This window comes from Canis lupus, chromosome 13 (assembly GCF_003254725.2).
Source record: "Canis lupus dingo isolate Sandy chromosome 13, ASM325472v2, whole genome shotgun sequence".
Taxonomy (NCBI): domain Eukaryota; kingdom Metazoa; phylum Chordata; class Mammalia; order Carnivora; family Canidae; genus Canis; species Canis lupus.
In genome coordinates, this window is record NC_064255.1 from 384,165 (window position 1) to 407,823 (window position 23,659).

At 44.5% G+C, this 23,659-nt stretch overlaps 1 protein-coding gene and 1 long non-coding RNA gene across 8 annotated transcripts in view; both read left to right on the forward strand.

The window, feature by feature from the left end:
* MATN2 (matrilin 2) overlaps positions 1-23,659 on the forward strand; it is a 146,264-nt gene that overhangs the window by 99,206 nt on the left and 23,399 nt on the right. For 6 of the 7 annotated variants that reach the window (XM_025450144.3, XM_035717338.2, XM_049093278.1 and 3 more), the window contains 4 exons: positions 8,341-8,463; positions 13,173-13,295; positions 16,575-16,697; positions 17,009-17,131. In XM_025450144.3, the coding sequence (XP_025305929.2) occupies positions 8,341-8,463; positions 13,173-13,295; positions 16,575-16,697; positions 17,009-17,131 (492 nt within the window). The remainder of the gene's footprint in view (positions 1-8,340; positions 8,464-13,172; positions 13,296-16,574; positions 16,698-17,008; positions 17,132-23,659) is intronic. The other variant, XM_035717414.2, reaches the window with a different exon arrangement.
* LOC125752400 (uncharacterized) lies at positions 13,304-15,830 on the forward strand. Its single transcript, XR_007401835.1, has 3 exons — positions 13,304-13,896; positions 15,023-15,128; positions 15,670-15,830. It is a non-coding gene; the product is annotated as an uncharacterized LOC125752400 (long non-coding RNA).

Sequence of the window (23,659 nt, forward strand, 5' to 3'; positions counted from 1 at the left end):
TAACTACTTCCTTGCACTTTGAAACTACCAGAACAAATTAAGCTTCTCATATTTTCTTGGTCACTGAGTCATATCAGAATAACTTTATTTCATTTAGTAGACTAGCCAGGCCTGGAAAGTGTGGTAGGAATTTTCTATACTTTCACAGACATTCAGCCAATTTGCTGACGAAAGCCCTGTACCCCACAGACCAGATGAGAAATGTGTGCTGGGCGAAAGAATAATTGGTTGGGTCTGTAACTGGCTGAATGTCTCTACCCAGAAGATGTTAATTGCTGAGCTGAGAGCCTCACAGAGGGAGTTTTTTTTTAAGCAGCCTGGCAAAAAAAAAAAAAAAAAAAAAAAAAAAAAAGCCTGAAAAAATGTGAGTTGTCTTATATCTTTAGTGACCCCTTGTTGGTTCTTAATGGGCAATGTTTACACCTCTAAACCCTCCAAAACACTCCATGAAGAGTAATACTGATCACCATTTATTCATTTAACAAATATTTGTTGAGTACCTACTATGTGCCAGATACTGTTGGAGACACTGAGCATGCAGTGGTAAGTAAAACACACCAAACACTTCTGTCCTTATGGACAATAGGTTATATTCTATTGGAGCAAAGTAAGATGAGAATACAGAGTTCACAAGAAAGTAGCATTTGATCAAAGACTTGAAAGAGGTGGGGGAAGGAAGAGAATTTTGAAGCAGGGGAAACAGCACCAGTGCAAAGGCCCTGAGGCAGGAATTGTGAGGTCTTGCAATGTTGAAGGATAGCAAGGAAGCCCGTGTGACAGAGTGAGACATAGTAATGTAGTGTTGTGGTCCATGGAGCATATAGCCTGTCCTCTTCTCAGTCATGCGTTTGAATTCCCGAATTCCAGTGATACTCGTGAGCTCATAGTCACTTCCATATTCTAAAAACCTAAACTGGCTGTGTTTGTTGCCTATATTTTGTATTTTGGATATAGACATCAGAAGCTATACATATTGTCCCCAGCAATTTTCTCTGATTATTTTCTTCCCTGTTACTGGGACTTCCCACACTGTTCTTTTTTCTATTTTTTTAAATGCTATTTTCCATAGCAATTAATTTCATATTTATGAAATTTTTTATTACAAAAGTAATATACGCTCATTGTAGAACACTGGGTTGTATAGAAATGAAATTATATAAAATGAAATGATCTATACTCTCATCACCCAGAGATAACCACTGTTAATACAAATTTGCTATGTTTCTTTCTAGTTTTTTTTATGCATATGAATATATTTTCATAGAGTTGAGCTCATATAGTATAACATTAAATCATGGGTATTTTCACATGTCATTTAAATTTTGTCAAAAACATTAAAAAATATTTTAATGTCTGCATGATAATTTATCATATGTATTTATCATAAATTGTTCAACAGTTTTTTGGCTGTTCAAAATTTTTTTTTAATTTTTATTTATTTATGATAGTCACACGGAGAGAGAGAGAGAGAGAGAGAGGCAGAGACATAGGCAGAGGGAGAAGCAGGCTCCATGCACCGAGAGCCCAACGTGGGATTCGATCCCGGGTCTCCAGGATCACGCCCTGGGCCAAAGGCAGGCGCTAAACCGCTGCGCCACCCAGGGATCCCATGGCTGTTCAAACTGTATTGTGATAAATAAGTCTTTGCATTCCTGATCAGGAATAAAACATAAAAGAAAATTTATTGAATCAAAGGCTATTAACAACTTTAAGGCTTTTGATGCATACTGCAAAATTATTTTTCAAAAAATTTGTAACAATTTATACTCTACTGTGTTTTGAGGAAGCGATCTAAAAAATTTTTGCTAACCTGCTAAGAGAAAATTTTTTCTCATTGCTTTATTTATTATCATGTCTAATTACCCTTCTTCATAAAACTATATAACAATATATAGGGTTAATTGGCAAATATATGTTTTTTGGTGTTGGTTTTTGATTAATGAATTGTCTGTTCAAATTATAATTAACTCAAGAAGAAATAAATCATGTGAATAAGGCCTCTAATATTAAAAGAAATTGAACTTGTACTTATAAACCATCCCACAAAGAAAACACCAGGACTCGTTGGCTTAACTGGTGAGTTCTACCAAATGTTTGAGGAAGAACTAATACTAATTTGAAACAAATCTCTCAAGAAAATCAAAGAAAAGGGAACATTTTTTGACTTATTCCATGGAGCCAGAATTACCCTGATATAGGACCCAGAAAAATAAATTCCAAGAAAACTACACAAAAATATCCTTCATAAAATACATGTAAAAATTCTTTAAATATTTTTAGCAATCAAATCTCACGATATATAAAAAGAATAATGCATCTCAACCAAGTGAGATTTATCCCAGGAATTCAAGGTTCGTTGATCATTGAAAATTTGATCAATGTAATTCACAATATTAACATACAAAAAAGCAGATACCATATAACCCAACTTAATAGATACAGAAAGAGCAGTGGACAAAAGCTGACATTCAATTATGATTTTTAAAGAAAAAACCTGTCTGCAAACCAGGAATGTTGAGAACTGCCTCAATCTGATCAAGTACATCAATGGAGAAACCATCAGGTAACATCATAATTAATGAAAGAATGCTTTGAATGCTTTCCTGATAGGATTAGAAACAAAACAGGATACCCATTTTCACCACCTCCTTTTAGCATTGTACTATAGGTTCTGGCCATTGTAATAAGGAAGAAAAAAGAAAAATGAAATCTAGATTGGAACGGAAGAATTAAAGCATCTTTATTAACAGACAACATGATCATCTATGTAGAAAATTCAGTGGAGTCTACAAAATAGCTACTAGAACTTGTAAATGGTTCAGTAAGATTGCAGGATACAAGGTCTATATACAAACACAACTATTTTTTATAGGTTTTCTTTTTTTAAGATTTTATTTATTTATTCATGAGAGACAGAGAGAGAGAGAGGCAGAAGTCACAGGCAGAGGGAGAAGCAGGCTCCATTCAGGGAGCTCGATGCGGAATTCAATCCTGGGACCCCAGGATCACGCCCTGGGCCGAAGACAGGTGCTAAACCACTGAGCCACCCAGGGATCCCCATTTTTTATAGGTTTTCAATGGAAAATCAAAATTAAGATTAAAAAAAAAACTATTTACCATAGCATCAAAAATATGTAGTATATATGGATAAATTTGACAAAAAAATGTGAGACGTATACACTGAAAGCTACAAAACAACACTAAGGGAAATTAAAGAACACTTAACGAAATACGTATATCACGTTCATGAATCAGAAGACTTAATATTATTAAGCTATTTATTCTTTCCAAAGTAATCTATACATCAAAGCAATATTTATCATGATCCTAGCATGCTTTTTTTGTAGAAATTGACTAGCTGATTCTAAAATATATGTGAAGGGGATCCCTGGGTGGCGCAGCGGTTTGGTGCCTGCCTTTGGCCCAGGGCGTGATCCTGGAGACCCGGGATCGAATCCCACGTCGGGCTCCCGGTGCATGGAGCCTGCTTCTCCCTCTGCCTGTGTCTCTGCCTCTCTCTCTCTCTCTCTCTCTCTGAGACTATCATAAATAAATAAAAATTAAAAAATAAAATAAAATAAAATAAAATATATGTGAAGGGCAGCCCGGGTGGCTCAGCGGTTTGGCGCCACCTTCAGCCCAGGGCCTGATCCTGGAGACCCAGAATCGAGTCCCACGTCGGACCCCTGCATGGAGCCTGCTTCTCCCTCTGCCTGTGTCTCTGCCTCTCTCTCTCTCTCTCTGTGTATCTCTCATGAATAAATAAATAAAATCTTTAAAAAATAAAATAAAATATATGTGAAAATTCAAAGGATTAAAACAGTCAAATAAATTTTGAAAACAATGCACAAAATTAGAAGACTTAAACCACCTGATTTTTAATACTAATTATAAAGCAACAGTAATCAAGACTGTGGTATTGGTGCAAAGATGGATATACATACAGGTCAATGGGACAGAATAGAGTCCAGAAATAGACCCACACATTTATGGTGAAATGATTTTGAATAAAGATGCCGAGGCAATTAATGGAAAGGATAATGTCTTCCACAAATGAGGAATCAATTTGCAAAAAAATAACCCCAAAAAACAAAAACAAAACCCTTCATATTCAGCTCATACCACATACAAAAATAATTAACTTCAAATGGATTTTAAACCTAAATATAAGAATAAAAATTATAAAAATCCTAGAATAAAATATAGGAGAGATCATAGTGACCCTAGGTTTGGCAAAGATACCTTAAATAGGACACAAAAAGCACAAACTATAAAAAATTAAAAATGAATAACATGAACTTCCTCAAAATTATTATTATTTTTAACTTCCTCAAAATTAAAGCTCTTGTTCTTCAAAAGATACCAGTATTAAAATGAAAAGGCGAGCCATAGGCTGAAAAAGAAACACGTGCAAAAATTATATCCAACAAAAGATTTGTATTTAGAATAAATATATAAAGAACTCTTGAAGCTTAATAACCAGACAACGCAAAAAAATGGGCAAAAGATTTGAACAGATACTTCACTAAAGATGATATAGAGATGGCAAATAAGTATACAAAAATATATTCAACAGTGTTAGTAATTACGGGAATGCAAAATAAAACCACAATGAGATAAACTCTATACCTTAACAGAATGGCTAAAATGGCCATGTTGGTGAGGATGTGGAACAGTTGGAATTCACATAAACTGCTGGTGAGAATGTTTAAAAAACTAAGCATATGTCTACCATTTGACCCAGCCATTCTACACCTAGATGGTGACTCAAGAGAAAAAAAGCATATGTCTACATAAAGACCTGTACATGAATGTTCTTGGCTACTTTGTTTATGATACCCCAAAACTAGAAACAACTCAAATCCCAACACCAGGCAAATGGATAAATAAATTGTGGTATATCCATATAATGAAATATTATAAAAGGAACAGGCTACTGACATACACATGAACTGAACGAATTTCAAAATAATTATGATGAGGGAAAGAATCCAGAACCAAAAGAATATATCTGATATGACTCCATTTTAATGAAATTCTGGAAGACACAAACTGAAAATTTCGAAAGATTAATGATTATATGGGGCCAGAAAATTTGGAGAATGACTTAGAGACACAAGAGGAGGATCCCTGGGTGGCTCAGCAGTTTAGCGCCTGCCCTCAGCCCAGGGCATGATCCTGGAGTCCCGGGATCCAGTTCCGCATCGGGCTCCCTGCATGGAACCTGCTTTTCCCTCTGCCTACGTCTCTGCCTCTCTCTCTCTCTCTCTTTCTCTCTCTCTCTCCACCTCTCATGAATAAATAAATAAAATCTTAAAAAAAAAGACACCCAAGAAAACTTTTGAGAGCAATGCATAAGTTCATTATCTTGATTGTGGTGATGGTTTCATGGAAGCACATGTATGTGACAATTCATTAAGTTGTTCATCCTTGAGCACTGGGTGTTATTCTGTATGTTGGCAAATTGAACACCAATAAAAAATAAATTTATTATTAAAAAAACAGTTGTTCATCCTTAATATGTGCTTTGGGTCGTACCTCAGTAAAACTCAAATACTGGGGAGACTGTATTACTCAAAAACGTGAATATCATAAAACACAAAGAGGCTGTAAAAATGCTCTGGACTATCACTATTGAATAGAACACTCTTGATGAAGCAAGCACATGTTCTGTATCTGTACCGTGTAGCACAGTAGTCAGAAGCTACTATGGCTATTGAATACTTGAGATGTGGCTAGTGCAACCGAGGAACTAGATTTTTAATTTAATTTTTTAAAGATTTATTTATTTGAGAGAGAGCACGCACATGCTTGTGGTGTGGGGGAAGCACAGGGACAAGCAGACATGGAGGGACTCAATCTCATGACCCCAAAATCATGAGTCAGACACGCAACTGACTAAGCCACCTAATAAATTAGGTCCCCCTAATTTTATTTTAACCCATTTTGACTTAAATGGCCACATTAAACAACATGGTTCTAGATTTAAAAAGGCTAAGCGTAGATGAAAACAATATAATCTCTGATCCTATACTGGATCCTATAGTGGAGGAGTAAAAACACTATAAAGAACATTATTAGATCAACTGATAAGACTAGAATATGGATGGCAGATTAAAGTATCATATCAGTGTAAATTTATGAATTTTATAACTACACTGTGGTTTTATAAGAGAATATATGAGAATATACCTCCTCTTAAAAGCACACACTAAGGGAAAAGGACCATGATGTATGTAACTTACCTCAAATAGTTCAGAGAGATGAGCAAATGATAAAGCAAATGGAGTAAAATGGTAACAATAGGTGCATCTGGAGCACCTGGGTGGCTCAGTGGTTGAGCATCTGCCTTCAGCTCAGGTGGTGATCCCGGGGTCCTGGGATCGAGTCCCACATCAGGCTCCCTGCAAGGAGCCTGCTTCTCCCTCTGCCTGTGTCTCTGCCTCTCTCTCTCTCTGTCTCTCGTGAATAAATAAATAAAATCTTAAAAAACAAAAACAAAAAGAACAAACAAAAAAATAGGTGAATCCGAGTAGAGAGTATACAGGTGTTTCTTAAACCTCTATATTTGTATTTGTATTATTTTTTTTAAAGATTGTATTTATTTATTCATGAGAGACACACAGAGAGAGAGAGGCAGAGACACAGGCAGAGGGAGAAGCAGGATCCATGCAGTGAGCCTGATGTGGGACTTGATCCTGGAACTGCAGGATCACGCCCTGGGCCGAAGGCAGGCACCAAAACGCTGAGCCACCCAGGGATCCCCCGTACTTTTATTTTTGCAATTTTTTGTAAATCTGAAATTGCTTCCAAATAAAAAGCTTTAAAAATACCTTATATGTGATTATGGTATTGCAGTTATATTTTTTAAAGACTTGGAGTGCCTGGCTGGCTTAGTTGGTGGAGCATATGACTCTTGATCTCAGGATCTGAGTTTGAGCCCCACACTGGCTGTAGAGATTACTTAAAAATAAAATGTTAAAAAAAAAAAAGTTCCAGTCTTTTTTTTTTTAAGATTTTATTTATTCATTTATGAAAGACATGTGGAGAGAGGCAGAGACACAGGCAGAGAGAGAAGCAGGCTCCATGCAGGGAGCCTGATGAGGGACCCAATCCCAGATCCCAGGATCACACCCTGAGCCAAAGGCAGATGCTCAACTGCTGAGCCCCCAGACATCCCATCCTGGAGTTCCAATCTTTTAAGGATACATTATGAAATATCTATGGACAAAATGATATAACATCTGGGGTTTGTTTCAGTGTAACATTGAATCTTATTATGGAAGAAGAAACAGATTGGTTCTCTTAAATCTGAATGATACATATATGAGTTTTTATACTCTTCTGTTCAATTTTTGTGTGCATTTAACATTTCTATGACTTTAAATTGGGAAGAATTGGCATCTACTCAATATTTTTCTTTCTAAGGATATTGTGTGCCTTTCTCTTATTCATTTTGTTTCCTATGGTACAGACTGGGAAAGCTCATTTATACCAAATTCTTCATTAATGAAAATGATATCTGTAGGTCACATGTTCCTTAATAGAATAAAAATCCTCATCACAACAAAAATTTTTCTTTTATGACCCCATCAGTGGCCATCTATTTCAAACAATTTTAAACAGTGTATCAATTCCCATGATAGCAAAAAATTTTGATCAGACCAGACCCTTCAATAGAAGTCACTTTCCATATCTAAAAATGCTTATACTAAAACCCCATTATAAAAACTTCACTCTAACCTTTTTTTCCATGATATTTTGGTTTAAATTAATGTGTTCCTAGAGATCACATTCTCTGACTGTGAAGCCCCAAGAAAATCTAAGTGAAGATGAGTCCAGTGAAGTAATGAGAGCAGTACATCCACTCAGAATATCTACTCCATTCACTCCTTTTTCCCAGGATCTGACTTTGGTCCTATTGTTTGGCTCAGTGTCTGAGGGATTTAAGTGGTTTGAAGTTAGACTTTGGGAGAAAATTTTATTGATTTAATTGCATAAATTCCATAAAACATTGAAGTAAGCTCTCCCCAGCCTGTGATACAACAAACAAATGCTCAATCACACTCTTATTTTAGTGGCTCTTACATGAACCCGGCCACGAAAATCATCTTCACAACTTCATTTGCTGCATAAACATTTTGTAATATGTTGAGAAAAGTTCTCACCGGGGGACCATATCCCTAAACATGGAAATGACAGCATTGAGAAATCCTTTCATAGCGGGAGTGTTTGAAGTTACAGGAATGGTTTAAGAAAAATTAAGACTGAAAATCCCTTGGTTTTCCTATGTTAGACTTGTTTTGTTTATCATTATTATGATTTTTACTTTCTTTCCAGAGATAGACTACTGTGCCTCGCCTAATCAAGGATGTCAGCACGAGTGTGTTAACACAGATGACTCCTATTCCTGTCGCTGCCTAAAAGGTTTTACCTTGAATCCAGATAAGAAAACCTGCAGAAGTAAGTCACACTGGGTGTAGGACAGGAGGCTTGTTCCCATAATGCCCTGCTAATTTTCCTTGTCCTTGCAAATCTTAAGCAGGTATACTTGTACTCAGCATTTGTTTACTAACACTATTCTGCCCTTTATTTTATCTTTTGTCACTCCTGATTCTATGATGGGGATGATTTTTAAAGATTGAATAGACTGGGTCCGCCCAGAGGATTAACTGAGCAAAGTCGAAACCCAAGCTTAAGCTCCAACCTATGTGAAATGAGGGCACACCCTCCCTCCTCTTCAGCCCCGCAACACGTATTTGTTAACTTTTGAGAAAGAACAGTCCAGACCCGGTGACAGGAGGTAAAAGGAGTTGGTTTCTTCCAATTATAGCAGATGAGATACTTGATGGGTGCCAGGCAGGGGAAATTGCTGCTCCATCCTGTTTGACATAAGGAAGAAAAAATTACAACTCTGGAGTATCCCTGCAGCATTCAAGAGGTACATGGTGTCAACAGGATGAAATGAATGATGTGACTCAAATGCCTGTTGGCTGGCACATCAAGGGAGATGTAGAGCATGGACCCCCAATGGGATCTCTTTAAACCAGACTGTCCCTGAGAAATCAGTAGAGTGGAAGGTCTGCAAGAGATTCTTCTCTTTTTCTCACTCTTGAATCCTCAGCACCCCATGGGCTTGGCAAATAGAGGTGCAACCCAAGACTTATTGAATGAATGATTGAGTGAATGAGCAAACAGATCTCTCTGATATTTATCATCCTGGAGAAACTGCACCTATTATTTGAGTTACTCAATCTCGTTAGAAAGATGGCCCTTTTAAGGCATGCAGATTATGAACTTTTTAAAAAAGTATTTCTGTAGTTAGTTGACACACACACAGAATTGTTTGTGTTCTCCTGGCGGTCTCATTTACAGAACTTTCTGGAGCCCCATTTAGGGGTGTATGTTCTCATGTACTTCTTCATGTGCCTCTTCCTGGTGATATGTACAGCAGTGCTCTACATCACAGGCAGGACTGAATTTTCAAAAGTTTGACTGTGTATTTCTTTTGAAAAAGCACTATGGGCTATATCACTGAATCCAGAAAAGTCACATTCTGCTCCCAGCACATATGGACTCACCCACTCACTCTAATAAGTGTTAGACCTCGTACAGTGGTAGATGGTTGCAGAGGCCATGTTTTGAAACCGGGCCTCTCTTATAAAAGATAATGCCTCTGGCCTCACTTAGATATGAACCCTGGAAACATTTGAGCATTAAATAGAAATTTTAACTGAGAGGATTCAGAATGTGAAAACAATTAGGTGGAATATTTTTCATTAGTCCACACATGTATATACTATGGTAAAGGGCCAACTTTCCTGGCTTGACCACTCCTCTCTGCTATATGCACCTTTTTGTAGGCTTAAGTGTATTAGTGGCTGACTATACCCAAGGAAAATCAGTCACAGGTGGACTTATTTGTAGACCAAAAAGCTCTTAGTAGGGGATAATTAGATCTGGTTCAAATCAGACACACATTGTGGTTGCAAGCTCCATGTATGTTACTGATGGAGGGAAAAGGGAACAGGTTGGGCATATGGCCATCAGTGCAGGAGAATTTGCTTAAAGCTCTTCATCTCTTTTTCATTTATGTATGTACGTATGTATGTATGTATTTGAGAGAGAGAGAGTACGAGTGGGAGGGGCAGAGGGAGAAGGAGAGAGAATCTCAAGCAGACTCAGCACTGAGCTGGAAATCCAACCCGAGGCTGGATCTCACAACCCTGAGATTGTGACCTGAGCTGAAACCAAGAGTTGGCTGCTTAGCTGACTACACCACTCAGGTGCCCCTGAAGCTCTTCATCTCTTCCCAGTCATCTAGGATTCCTTCAACCTCTCCCACTCCCTCACACCCTGCCTGGACAGGGACTTGGAGTAAGAGAAGAGTCCAGGGTGGTGGATACATGCATTGTTATCAAGGGAGAAGGGAGGTCGAGAACAGAAGAGTGAGTGGAGAGGAGGTGACCATAGGGAGTAGCTTGACCACCGAAAATGAGCCCACAGATGAGCCTGTTTGTAGGCTGTGCCTCAGTCCAGAGTCCCTAATATTCGTCCACATATGTTTAGTGATTATAGCTTCATTTCCTCATTAGCCAGGTGTCCTACTTTTCCACCCAAGAAAAATGGAATTTGTTTCTAAAACCCAGTGTCTTCATCAGCCCTTCTCCCAACCTCCTGCCTCATCGTTACATTTTCCATTGTCTGTGCAAACCCAGCCCCAGACTCCTGAAGTCAGCCTCTTAGAGCTGCCCCTGACTTAATGTCTGTGCTCTGTTACAGCAGACAGCTGTTAATGCCAGTGAGTGCTCCCTGTCTTTCTGGAGCATTACGTGGAAGAGGGAAGCAAGAAATTAGATTTAAACCTGGAGTCTGTTATTAGGAGTTTCAAGATCTTGAGAGCATTACGGGCCTCAAGTTCAGGGTACAGCCATTTAGATTTAATAGATGGTGGATGGATGTGGATGATTTTCAAATGTAATAAGAAATCTATTTTTCAAAGGAATTTCATGTTATCCAATTAAGGTAGGTAGACAACAAAGTTCAAGGCAGAATTCTACTGAAGAAAAGTCTCTTGGCCAGGATTTGTTCTTCCTCCTCATCTGGACATAATTTCTTTTTCTGGAAAGTACTGTCATCATTTTAAAGCATAAATTATTAAGGCGATGGTGCAAAGCATAGAAACCAAGACCGGCCTGGCGGTTGAAGTGGGGCCTGAGGGTGGAATCGTATGTGGGTGTGACCTGTGTGCTGGACTCCAGGATTGCTCATGCTGGCACTGTAGCTGGTGCTTCCCGGAGTGGGAGACATCCTCCTCTAAAGAGCTGGGGTGGTGTCCATAGCTTGGCCTGAGCTGCAGATGTGAGGGCTGGTCTTAGCAGTGTCACTCATACCGACCCTATGACCTTGAATGGGCTGCTTTCCTTCCTTGAACGTGGAGTTACTGAGCCAAGGAACATGACATCCTGCTTTAACATTTGGTAGCCTGTCCAATTTTTCTGAAATGTGCTATCTGTGCCACTCCATTGGCATTATAATTCACTGTCTGGGGTCACTAATCTTTCATGTTTTTATGTTGTACCATCTCAGTGAAGTCTCCAGCTTTCTTATGAGTTGGCAGTCAGAAGCTCTGTTTAAAATTTGTTGTCTGGGGACTCCTGGGTGGCTCAGCGCTTGAGCATCTGCCTTTGGCTCAGGGCGTGATCCCGGGGTCCTGGGATTGAGTCCTGCATTGGGCTCCCCACAGGGAGTCAGCTTCTCCCACTGCCTATGTTTCTGCCTCTTTCATGAATAAATAAATAAAATACTTTTTAAAAATAAAGTTAAATAAAAGTTGTTGTCTGACAGTTCTTCCATCTGACCTCACATGGGGCTCACTGGATACTCTGGGCTTCACCAGATAAAGCCACCAGCCAGCCTGGCCCACATGTGGCACTTCAGTTAGTGAGGAGACTGAACCAGGTATGGGGCACCTAGTACATACTTAATAAATACCAATTAAGTAATACACAGGGGAAGAAATGTAACACAAGCATGTAAAGAAGGCCTAGATCTACGGTTAAACCTTTGTGATAAGGAACCATTTGGAGGAGAGTCAGTATTGAATTGCTGTTTGCCAGGTAGCTGAGTGATGACAGCTTTAAGAATCTAAATGTTGGATCCCTGGGTGGCTCAGCGGTTTAACGCCTGCCTTCAGCCCAGGACGTGATCCTGGAGACCCAGGATCGAGTCCCACATCAGGCTCCCTGCATGGAGCCTGCTTCTCCCTCTGCCTGTGTCTCTGTGTCTCATGAGTAAGTAAATAAAATCTTAAAAAAAAAAAAAAAAAAGAATCTAAATGTTTTTCAGTCTAATTATTTTGTATGTAAATCTTTTTTAAAGATAACACTGATGGGGGCACCTGGGTGGCTTAGACAGTTGGATGTCCACTCCTGATTTCAGCTCAGATCAGGTCATGATCTCTCAGCTCCAAAAGGAGTCTGCTTGAGATTCTCTTCCTCTCCCTCTGCCCCTCCCTGCACTTGTGCGCTCCTTGTTGTGATGCTGCTCCCACCTACTGGCAGGAACCCAGCTTGGATGGGGGTGAATGTCTACATAGCACACAACTGCCACAACCAGGGACAGCCTCAGATGTGTCCAACTGATCTCCAATTTCTTGATATTATGGAGGATGTCTTGATCTGACCCAGAGGAGGATTAACCATTTGGACCCTTCTTAATGTAACTGCCATGTCCTGCTTCTCCTAGATAGCTGGATATTTTGCAAGATCAGCTTTTGCTGGCTCTGCCTTGAGCTGTCTGATGTCATTGTCAGATATCACTGCAGACATGGTTCCTTCCATTTTTTGAGTCCTAGTGATTAGGTTAACCAGAAGAAAAGACTCATTGGATTTTCTCAGTGTTTCTATTTTCCTTGGGAAAGGATGGGCTGGAAACTGTGGTCCTCAACCCATTTCTCCAGCTTTTGGCCATCAAAGGGGGAAAAGACTCAAACTGGAAGAACGCAGACTTCCAATCTCAGATTCTCCTTCAAACCAGCTCCCAGAGAGCAGGAGCTGTCTTCTCTGTCCTATAGAGCAACTTATTTACTGAATATTTGTCATGAGGGGCTGACCTCACAGCCCTGGAAGAAACCCAGAGACTGCAGGACGGTCTGCTCTTTCTCCCCTTAGGGATCAACTACTGTGCATTGAACAAACCGGGCTGTGAGCATGAATGCATCAACATAGAGGATGGCTACTACTGCCGCTGCCGCCAGGGCTACACCCTGGACCCCAATGGCAAGACTTGCAGCAGTGAGTGTGCTGGGCCCAGGGGGATGGTTTGGATGGGAGGGTGTGGTTCACACAAAGGTCCCAGGGCTCACTTCTGAAACTGCTGGGTTTCCTGTGGGCCTGAAGGCCTGACAGGCTTACTCTTCCTTATTTCAGTTTCATCATCCATAAAGTGGGACTATCCAAACTACCTAACTCAGAGATTGGGTTGGGAGGATTAAAAAGAATCAATAAAGCACTTAAAAAATACAGGTAAATATTAATAAGCACTCAGTAAATATTAGCTAATGTTGTTCTTTGCTGTCAAGAGCACTGATTAAGGCAGACCTGCTGGAATCTAAAATCCAAGCGTCACCACCTACTAGACATGTAGCCCTGGTCGAGGTACTTAACTTTGCCAAGCTTGGATTTTTCCCAGCTGTTTAAAAAAGTGGCAATAATAGCAGTATTGATGTGCTAGAGTTTTTAAGGGGAATGAGCAGGACCATTACAGTCTCTTAGCCTGGGCCTGGCACAAGGAAAACACAATGAAAGATAATCATTCATTATGACCACGGAGCCTGGGAGAGTGACCAGCGGCTGCAGGCTGGAAAAAGAGGCCAAAGGAGACAGACCTCAGAAAGTATGTGAGCTGCCATAGAGCTCTGTCTGGGGGCAGAGCTGGGAAATATGGGACTTTTTGTGAAGCCTTTCTTAATTTTCTTGTGTAAGAGGCACAACAAATCTCCATTTGGTGATGTAAATGTACGGAAACCCGCAGGCTTTGCCAGCTGGACGGCTCTGTCATGTTTTATGAGGCACAGTCTCCACTGGTCCAGGCCAGCGGGGGTGGGGGCACATGAGCACTGCGGTGACCCCAGTCTGCTGTGAGAGGGGCTCCGTGACATGACCAGCAGAAAAGGAGTCCTTTGTGCGGCTTCCCACCCGGCAGGCCACACATCTGCTCCAGCTTTGGGGACAGAGATAGATTGTGAATGAGAACAGTGCAGCTGTTGAGCATTTGGACCTCAAACTGCCAGAAGGGGAAGTTTCACAGATGTAGTATTAGGTACTGAGCAATCCTCAGGAAGACTTGTGCCCCTTCGGTCTTTAGAGGGAGCAAAGTGTGTCAATTAGGCTTTCTAAGGACTGATCTCGGTGTTCAAAGAACTTTTGAACCAGACAGTGTGGCTATGTACTTGCCTGTGGAAGTCTCTGAGGCCTAAGAGAAACCAATGGGGAGCAGAAGGTGTTCCATTCAACAAGGAGACATAAAGATGGATCTGGGTACACACACTCTGCCGTCTTCCAAGAGTGTGGGGTCTGCCAGCTGACAGCCTTGGCAAGTGTCCCAGGACAGGCTGGGCATAACCTGATAGATCCACCTAGAGCCCTAGGGGCCCTGGCCTGCTCCTCTCTACCTGCATGCCTTGGGGGAGCCTAGAAGGATTCAGAGAGGGGCAAGAAGAGATTGGGCCATAGTGTCTCTCTGGGATCAAATAAGAAAGCGAAACCCCTGGGTGGCTCAGTGGTTGGGCATCTGCCCTCAGCTCAGGTCATGATCCCGAGGTCCAGGGGTCGAGTCCCACATCCAGCTCCCTGCAGAAAGCCTGCTTCTCCCTCAGCCTGTGTCTCTGCCTCTCTGTGTGTGTCTCGTGCATAAATTAGTAAAAATCTTAAGAAGAAAGAAAGAAATGAAAAAAAGAAAAGAAAGAAAGAAAAAGACCACTTAGCTTCCAGAAAGTATAAACCAAGCCATTTCTTCCTAGGAGCTCCCAGAGAAGGCCGTGGTGTCCTGTTCTCCTCAAGTACTCAGGGAGACCCAGGCCATAATGACAGCAGACCTTTATGAGGTGCACATTCTGTGAGGCTGTGGTAAGCACTTGCCAGGCACTCACTCACTGTATCCTCACAGTAGCCTTATGAGGCATCTACAGTCTTATCCCCGTTTAAAGACAGGGAAACTGTGGCACAAAAAGATTAAGTAACCTTCCTGGCATCACATGACTGGTTAATGATGGAACCAAGATGTGAATATGAGCTTCTGACTCCTGAGATCCTGCAAGAGTAGGCACAGCCACCAGTGGAATGTTCCAGAAGGCACCAGCTCCAGGCCCTTTGGGAGAGAAGCCTGCGTAATGGCCCAGCACAAGGCCTTCAATGTCTCTCCAGTCCCTGGGTGTGCATTTTATCCATCAAGGAAATCTGGGAGGCAGCATGGAGGGCTGTCTGTGGGAGCCATTCACCACAGCGGTGTATTCACTGTCCGCCAGTGCTCACTGCCCAGGGGAGCCAGCTGTGCCACGCTTGGGTGCCAGGATTGGCCACACATGCAGGCTGTGGCTTTGGTTTGTTTTCTGAATCTGGGTGTCCTGAGTATGGGGGGTGAAAACACTTTTTCTGTGTCATTTTTCAGAGAAAAATGAAACTAGACAATGAATTCTTTCCCAGGGATACTTAATAAGCATCCATTCAGCAATCACTGCGCCAGCTACAGGTTTGAGGGCCTTCCGGTATCAACTTCTCTCCTCCTCACCACATTCCTCTAAGAAAACAACCATCAGTCTCCATTTCTCAGGTCAGGAAAGGATGGCCCAGAGGCCAAGGGAATGCCTGGCATTTCCTAGCTAGGAAGCAGTACAGGCGGGATTTGAGCCTAACTGGGTTGATGCCACAACCCTCATCATTCTTAAGTACCACTCCCCAGCTGTGTGGCTTTGGGCAAGCCACTGGACCTTCCTGAGCCCCATTTTCCTCCTTGAGATGGGCTCACACCTGCCTTGAGGATTGTAGATTAGGGTGCCACGGTCCTGGCATAAAGTGCTGCTGTCACAAAGGACTTGTAGGCGCCTTACTCTTCAGACACAGAAATGGGAAGAAGGGGTGCCTGGGTGGCTCAGCAGTTGAGCATCTGCTTTTGGCTCAGATCATGATCCCGGGATCCTGGGATCAAGTCCAATCCTGCACTGGGCGCTCCGCTCAGTGGGTGGCCTGCTCCTCCCTCTCCCTCTGCTCCTCCCTCTCCCTCTGCTCCTCTACTCATGCTTTCTCTCTCAAACAAATAAAATCTTTTAAAAAATTTTTTTTAAATAAGAAAATAACTGTGGAGAAGAACAAACAAACAAGGCTGATTTCCCAGAGGCCAGCCACCAGGGGTAGGACCAAACCTTTCAGCCCTGCTCTTCCTGATGCTCATGAATAAAGGGCTCCTATGGGATCCACCTCGGGCCCCCCCGGGGCGGGGGAGGTATTTCTTTCTAATGCCCCACTGCCTGTGAGGCTTGACAGGTTTCTCTGTGCTTTCCTGTGTGGCAAACGTAGGGGTGGATCACTGCGCGGAGCAGGACCATGGCTGTGAGCAGCTGTGCCTGAACACTGAGGATTCTTACGTCTGCCAGTGCTCAGAAGGCTTCCTCATCAACGACGACCTCAAGACCTGCTCCAGTAAGCCCCCTTCCCTGCCTTTCCTGTCGGGGAGGTCTGCCACAGGGGGAAACATGAGCACTGCCTTGGGGGAAGCAGGGGTGGCTCATGGTCCTCTCGCCCCTCTGACTTTTCTGTGCCTCCCAGTAGGGGGGGGGGGGGGTTGTGGGAGTGTCCTCTGGGGACTGCATGCTCTGGAGGGGTGGGGGAGCAGGCTGCGTGACTTTGGGGGGGCAAGGGGTGCAGACAGACAAGACCGTCCCTCTACTGGATTCCCGGCGGCAGCACCCGGAGGCTTACTGACCAAGTCTCCTGGCGGCCTGGTTTCGCAGGGGCGGATTATTGCTTGCTGAGCAACCATGGTTGCGAATACTCCTGCGTCAACACTGACCGATCCTTTGTTTGTCGGTGTCCTGAGGGATACGTGCTCCGCAGTGACGGGAAGACCTGTGCCAGTGAGTGTCCCGGGTGCAGCGACAAGCAGGGCAGGACTCGACAGGGGCCGTGTGCGGGTGGCGGATGCCCGCAGCGGGGTTCGCTGGGCCTGTGTGAGTGCGCATCAAGGAGGCCTCTTGGATACCCGCTCCTGAGCCCCGGTGCCCTTCCCCTGCCCCGCAGCTTCCTCCCTCTACTCCCCCAGACAGCGTTTTCCTATTTCGGTAGTGTTCCTTGGGCTCATGTGGAAGCTGGACAGAGCCTTATTTCTTGCCTTTCTCTTCCCTACCCCTACTCTGGCGGAGCGGGGTAGCCAGCCTGCGATGCCCAATAACACAATGCACACCAGTTTGTGGGTGCTGACTTCTTGCCAGTACTGTGCCAAGTGCATGCAACCTCGAGTTCTAGCAGTACTCTGGGCTCCCCAGTTTGTGGTGAAACTGCAGTTCAGATTAAGTAAGGAGCCTGAGGTCACCCTTGTTAAAAGGATGGGTTCAAGCTCTGGTCTATGGGAGTCCAAAGTCAGTCTTGGGAAAGGAGGAGGCTTCTGAGAAGCCTTCCATCCCCTGCCCCTCTTTGCCTCATGATCTGGCCGCAGATGGAGAGGTTGGCAGTGATGCTCCCTGAGTACATATATCCTTGCAGCTGGCCCCAACTCCTGGGTCCATTCATTAAAAACAAAACCTAAAAAAAAAAAAGAAAAAAGGCCCCTCTAGCTCCCTTTCTCTTCAAGAATGTTGTGTTTCCGCTCTGCAATCTCAGTGGACTAAAGTAAATACTTTAAAAATAGTCGTTTTGACAGAAAGAGTCAGAAATGGAGGGAAAAGACTATAATTTTTCTTCCTCATCCTGCTGGTCTTTCTGGTTCTGAGGCTAACTGCCCTGACTACTGATACAATCGTGGCCACAACCTAAATTATCCACCTTTGAATGCTATCCATGGACACGGGTTGAGCTGATGCACAGCTGGGTGGGCCCCTCTTTGCAGACCATAATGTCTACAAATGGACAAGAATGTCTTCCTTGTCCCAGATGGATTCCAGAGGCTTGGCAAACGGCTTCTCCACCTCTGGCCGCTCCCGGCCACCCACCACCCCTGCCCCTGCCCCTGCCCTTGTCCCTGCCCCTGCCCCTGCCCCTGCTGGGCACACCCCTGGGAGGGCGAGTGCACTGGGCCTAGGACGAGGCTAGGCGCCTGGAGTTGCATCTACATGTGACTGATGCCAGAGCCAGACGTGTGGCTTTTTATTAGTTTGCTTTAATTTTCCGTCATCTTAGATATTCATGACCTTCTTTTGTCCTCCCCCCTTACTGCAATCCTCAAGAGCAGACTATAAGCTGGCTGCGGGACTTCCAAGAAATTCTTACAGCCTTTCCCAACAAACGCTCTTCCTTTTCCTTACCATCACACAGCCCTCAGGTCCATATAAGTCATGCCACTGATGCTTTTTAATGTTGTACACCTCCCCGTTTATTTTTTTTTTCAATTTTTATTTATTTATGATAGTCACAGAGAGAGAGAGAGAGAGAGAGAGGCAGAGACATAGGCAGAGGGAGAAGCAGGCTCCATGCACCGGGAGCCCGACGTGGGATTCGATCCCAGGTCTCCAGGATCGCGCCCTGGGCCAAAGGCAGGCGCCAAACCGCTGCGCCACCCAGGGATCCCACACCTCCCCGTTTAAAGTGCAATGCCATCAGAAGTGAATTTTGATATATGTACATATTTATATATGGCTGTGACTATATGAAAACTTCTGAGATGATCACATAGGATAAGTATAACCTATCCTCTGGGAATTGTATCACCTAAGAGACTGATTTTACCCGCTGGCTAATAATACATAGGCGTTGAATTGTTCCCCAAATTAAAGGCTGTCTGTCTGCCCTGGGGTGATTCAGTCTGGCTGCTCTGTCCAGTAATAATGGGCTTTGTTTTCTGTGTGGCCATGGCTAACTGGGGGCTGTGTTTCCCAGCTCTATGCCAGATGACAAAGAGCCGGACAACATGACTCCAAACTTTTGGAAAAGCCGGCTGGGCAGTAGAGGGGTGAGAGCCCCTGCTAGGGGCCAGCCAAGCCAGCTCAGTTTGTAAGAGTATCTTTCATCCTTCAGAAAGGCAGCCTCCCTTTAGCGCCTTGGTAGCAGATACTGTGGATAATACTTCACTCACTTTCCAGAAGGTTCTCTGAAGCATAGAGAACAGACCAGGTTCCTAGTGCCCTGGAACTAAGTGAGCATTGTTACCTCCACACACCTGCAGGCACCCTGGGCTCTCCAGCCTCTGGGGTGAAGCCCATCCTCCCTTCTTGTCATTGGCCGGGAAGCTGTGATCGTAGATTCCTCCTTGAAGCCTTCCATGCATTGGGCAGTTGATGCACAGACTAGGGGCTGAGGTAGGGAGTGGCAGGGGGTAGTCTCTTCCATGAGCTGAAGCTGAGAGGCCTCCTCCCCTCTCTAGCTCCTGGTGATTTCCCTGAGGTAGACCTTTTGCAATGGTATCCCAACATCAGGAAAGACCCCACAGGCTGGATGTGCATGGAGTGCACCGCCCACTGGTCTGCCAGCTCCTATGGAGCCTGGGTCTTGTTTGGAGCCTGAGTTCCCCCAGGCCTGGACCATAGGAGATGCTCACCAAAGTTCATTGAGTGAGACAGTGAATGGTCAGAGACCACATGTCTTTTTATCCTACGGCACCTGGCACGGGCTGCATTGCCTGCTCATCAACCTTTGGTGGCTCTCCCCTGTCTCCCAAAATAAATGTCCTGTTGCATTTCTCAATTTGGCAATATCAGAGAACCCCTTCCTCCACCTCTTGAGCCCCACCCCACGTGTTCCAGATCGTCAAGAGGGTGAGACCTGTGGTTCTTTGAGCAGCCACTGTACCTGCAGCCTGTCCTTTCTCCACTTAGCACAGCCTTCCCTTCTCAGCCTTGCTCCTGCAAACCCAGCCTGTAGACAACATTCCCCACAGAGAACTTCCTGCTGCCAGCCCACTGGGAGCCCCTCTCCTGCCCTCTCACCCTGTAGTTGGTACTCTTTGCACAGATCTGAGAAATAATGTGGCAGAGTGGGAAAAATACTGAACTAAGAACCCAAACACTGGGTTAAATCTTGTTTCCACCTTGGGTAAGAGAATTGACTCTTTCTGGATCTGTATGCTCAACTGCCAAATTGGAATGATTATTTCTGCCTCTCTCTCAGGGTTGCCAAGTGGCACAGGGAAAGACAAAAGTTGAAGTGCTTTGGGAACTTGTAAATTGCCATTGACCCCAAAGGTACTCTTGCTGGGGTCTTACCTCCCCCCGTGAGACTGCCCTGGATTGAGGAGAAGGCTGGGGTAGCAGCTTGTCTTGCCGCCTGAAGACCTACCTCCGAGGGCTGAGCCTGCTTCTGTTGGAGGAGCCCTAGAGATGGGCCACCCTGGGAGAGGTCAGACTCATGAGCCCCAAAGGCTGCTGTCAGACTCTGGCAAGAGGAAGGTGCTGACAGGGATCTGGGCCACAAGCCACAGAGCCCTGGAAATCCTAGTCCAGCCACCACAGGCGAGTCTGTGGAGGCCTGTTGGCACCCCCTCTCCCCTAGCTTGACTTTGAAAGGCAGAAAGCAGCCCTGAGCAAGGCAAATGGAGTGTTGTAATCTACTCAGGCTGCCATAACGAAATACCATGGGTTGGGTGGCTTAAACAACAGCAGTTTATTTTCTTATAGTTGGAGAAGCTGGAAGTCCAAGATCAAGGTGCCAGCATGGCCATGTCCTGAGGAGAACCCTCTTCTTGGCTTGCAGATGGCTGCCTTCTTGCTGTGCCTTCACATGGCAGGTGGGGGGTGGGTGGGGGGTGAGGCTGTGGTAAGAATAAGCTCCAAGGACACAAATCCCATCATGGGGTCCCTACCTCATCTAAACTTAATGACCTCCCAAGGACCCCACCTCCAAATACCACCACACTGAGGGGTAGGGCTCCCAAGTATGAATCTTGTAGGGGGAGGGGGCCATAATTCAGTCCATAGCAGGGAGTGAGGGGAGAAGACCACCTTCACCCTCTGTGTATTCACATTATAGGAACAGAAGGAAGCCTCGAGATCTTTCATCTCTTTTGTGGAAAACAAGCACAAGAAGGAAACTGGTGTCTCCAGGCTGGCCCTGAGGGTCAGGGGCAGAGGCAGGACCAGAACCCAGTCCGCTGGTTCAGGACCTCTTGCCCAGAGTGAGATACCCTCTAAAAGCATGTCTCAGCTTAGCTAGGTTTTGGTTTGTCTGAGCAAAAACCGTTAGAGAGTTAGCAACTGATTGGCTGTTTCTAGTTTTATTATAAGAAACACCCAAAAATGGTTAATCCTCTCCATCAGCCCTCATTCCCCTCTTGGCAGGCTACCGCAGCTTTTCCCTCTGGGGTCAATTTGGTTTTAACATCCTCCTATGTGGAGCCACAAATACAGGATGGCCATCTGCCATCACCACAGAGGTGCAAGTCCATGGAACACACGATCCTGCAACGGCTGTGCCACGGGTGGATGTGACTCACTGGATGTAGAATCCAGATGTGAGGGCACTGTCCCCACCAGCATGTGAGGCTGCCCACTGAGGGGCCTAAAAACCTGTGCTGTGTCCTGAAACCTGTAATCACCCTGATCACATGTTGTAGGACCTGTTCATGACGGGGCTTTACTGAGGTGCGTGGACCTGCCTCCCTAAGGATGGAAGGAAGAGGATTCTTCTCTTAGAGGGAACATATTTTCTTGCCATGTCCTGAGATTTTCATACATCCTCTCATCCGTTTCTCTTAAGTGGTGGTTACCAGTAGTTTGTCCTCACTCTCATCTCTGGATTTGAGTCTGGGGACTACCTTGGTCCACTTGTTTTTATTCTTCGCAGGTATTTAGCCTGCACCTGTAGTGCACTGGGCACTGGGTCTCCCTGAGGCTGATGCCAGTTCAGTTTCTGCCCTGAAAGATTTCAAAGTTTCTCAGGGAAGAAAGCTATTAAAAAACCTTTCATGTGATCTGGGGAGAAGAGGTGCCACAGGAGACGTGAATAAAGACGTGAGGGGGACCCTCAGCCAGTCTAGAGAGTTTCCGGGGAACGAGATAGTTGATCTGACATCTGGAGATTAAGGCATGAGCTAGCCAGAGATGGAGGGAATTATGGTCTGAATGTTTGTCTCCTCCCAAATTCATAGGTTGAAGTCCTGACTTCCAAAGATGACATTAGAAGGTGGGGCTCTGGGGTGATTAGGTCATGAGTATGGGGTTCTCATGAATGGGATTAGTGCCTTAATAAGAGATCCCACGGAGGCCCCAGTCCCTTCTACCACGTGAAGAATCAGGAAGAAATCGACAGCCTTGATGAGGGTCCTCACCCAACCATGCTGGCACCCTGATCTCAGACTTCCAGCCTCCAGAACTGAGAGCTATGAATCTCTGCTGTTGACAAGCCACCCAGTTTGTGGTGTTTTGTTAGAGCAGCCAGAACAGCCTAAGACAAAGGAGGAGGAGCTTCCTAGGCACAGGAAGCAGTGTGCAGAAGGAAGCCCAGTTGCAGTGAGTGAACTGAAGGAACTGGAGTGTGCTGGGTGTTGAGTACTGAATGCCAGAGGACAACAGGTGAGCCCTGGACCTGGAGGGGCAGGCAGGACAGATCACCACCAGCCGTTAGAGTTACATGAAACTGTTTGCAGGCCTGGCCTCCCTTGAGAAAACTATTTTATTTTGTCTTCTGAGAATCTTCCAGCCTGAGTGGACTGCTGAGCTAGGACGACCACCACATGTGCCACTGGACCAGGAATCACAAACCTGGTGGATTTCTGGTCTAATCAGAACTTGGCCCCCAGCAGAGCTGACACAATTCACCTCTGCAGATTAAGAGACATTGGGAAAGTCACTTCCCCTCTCTGTCCATCCTTTCCTCAGGTCTAAAATAAAGGGTTGGACCAATAAATCTCCCAGGTCCCTTCCAGCCCGAAAGCGAGAATAGTGCCTAGCAAAGAGCAAGTGCTACAGAAACACTTGAATGAATGAACTCCTTGCTAGGGTTCCCACCACTCTCCCTGAGCTGAAGGCACCCCATGACTGTGAGTCGGGGGTGGTGGCTCCCTTTAACTGTTAGTGAAAACACTGAGGTACCGTCCTGTAGGGGAGCATCTGACTCTGGGCAGAAGCTGACTCCAAGTTAGCAGAAGCTGACTCGGTTGAATGGGAAGCAGCTAGAACCTGTAGTCAGGAAGTTGACTACAGTATATTTTAGGCATTTTCTAATTTACCACATGTGGCTCCTTAAACTATGAGTGACCCAGAATGGGTCATGCAGAAACTGGACATTTTGCTGAGAAAATGTGAAGTGTGCACTCTGCAAGGCTGGTGTGGGGGAGAGTGAGGACCACCCAGCATCCACCCTCCACATCTGCACATGCAACTTTTTTTTTTTTTTAAGATTTTATTTATTTATTTGAGAGAGAGAGCATGAGCTGCAGTAGGGGCAGATGGACAAGCAGACTCCCTGCTGAGCATGGAGCCTGATGAAGGACTCAATCCCAGGACCTCATGATCATGACC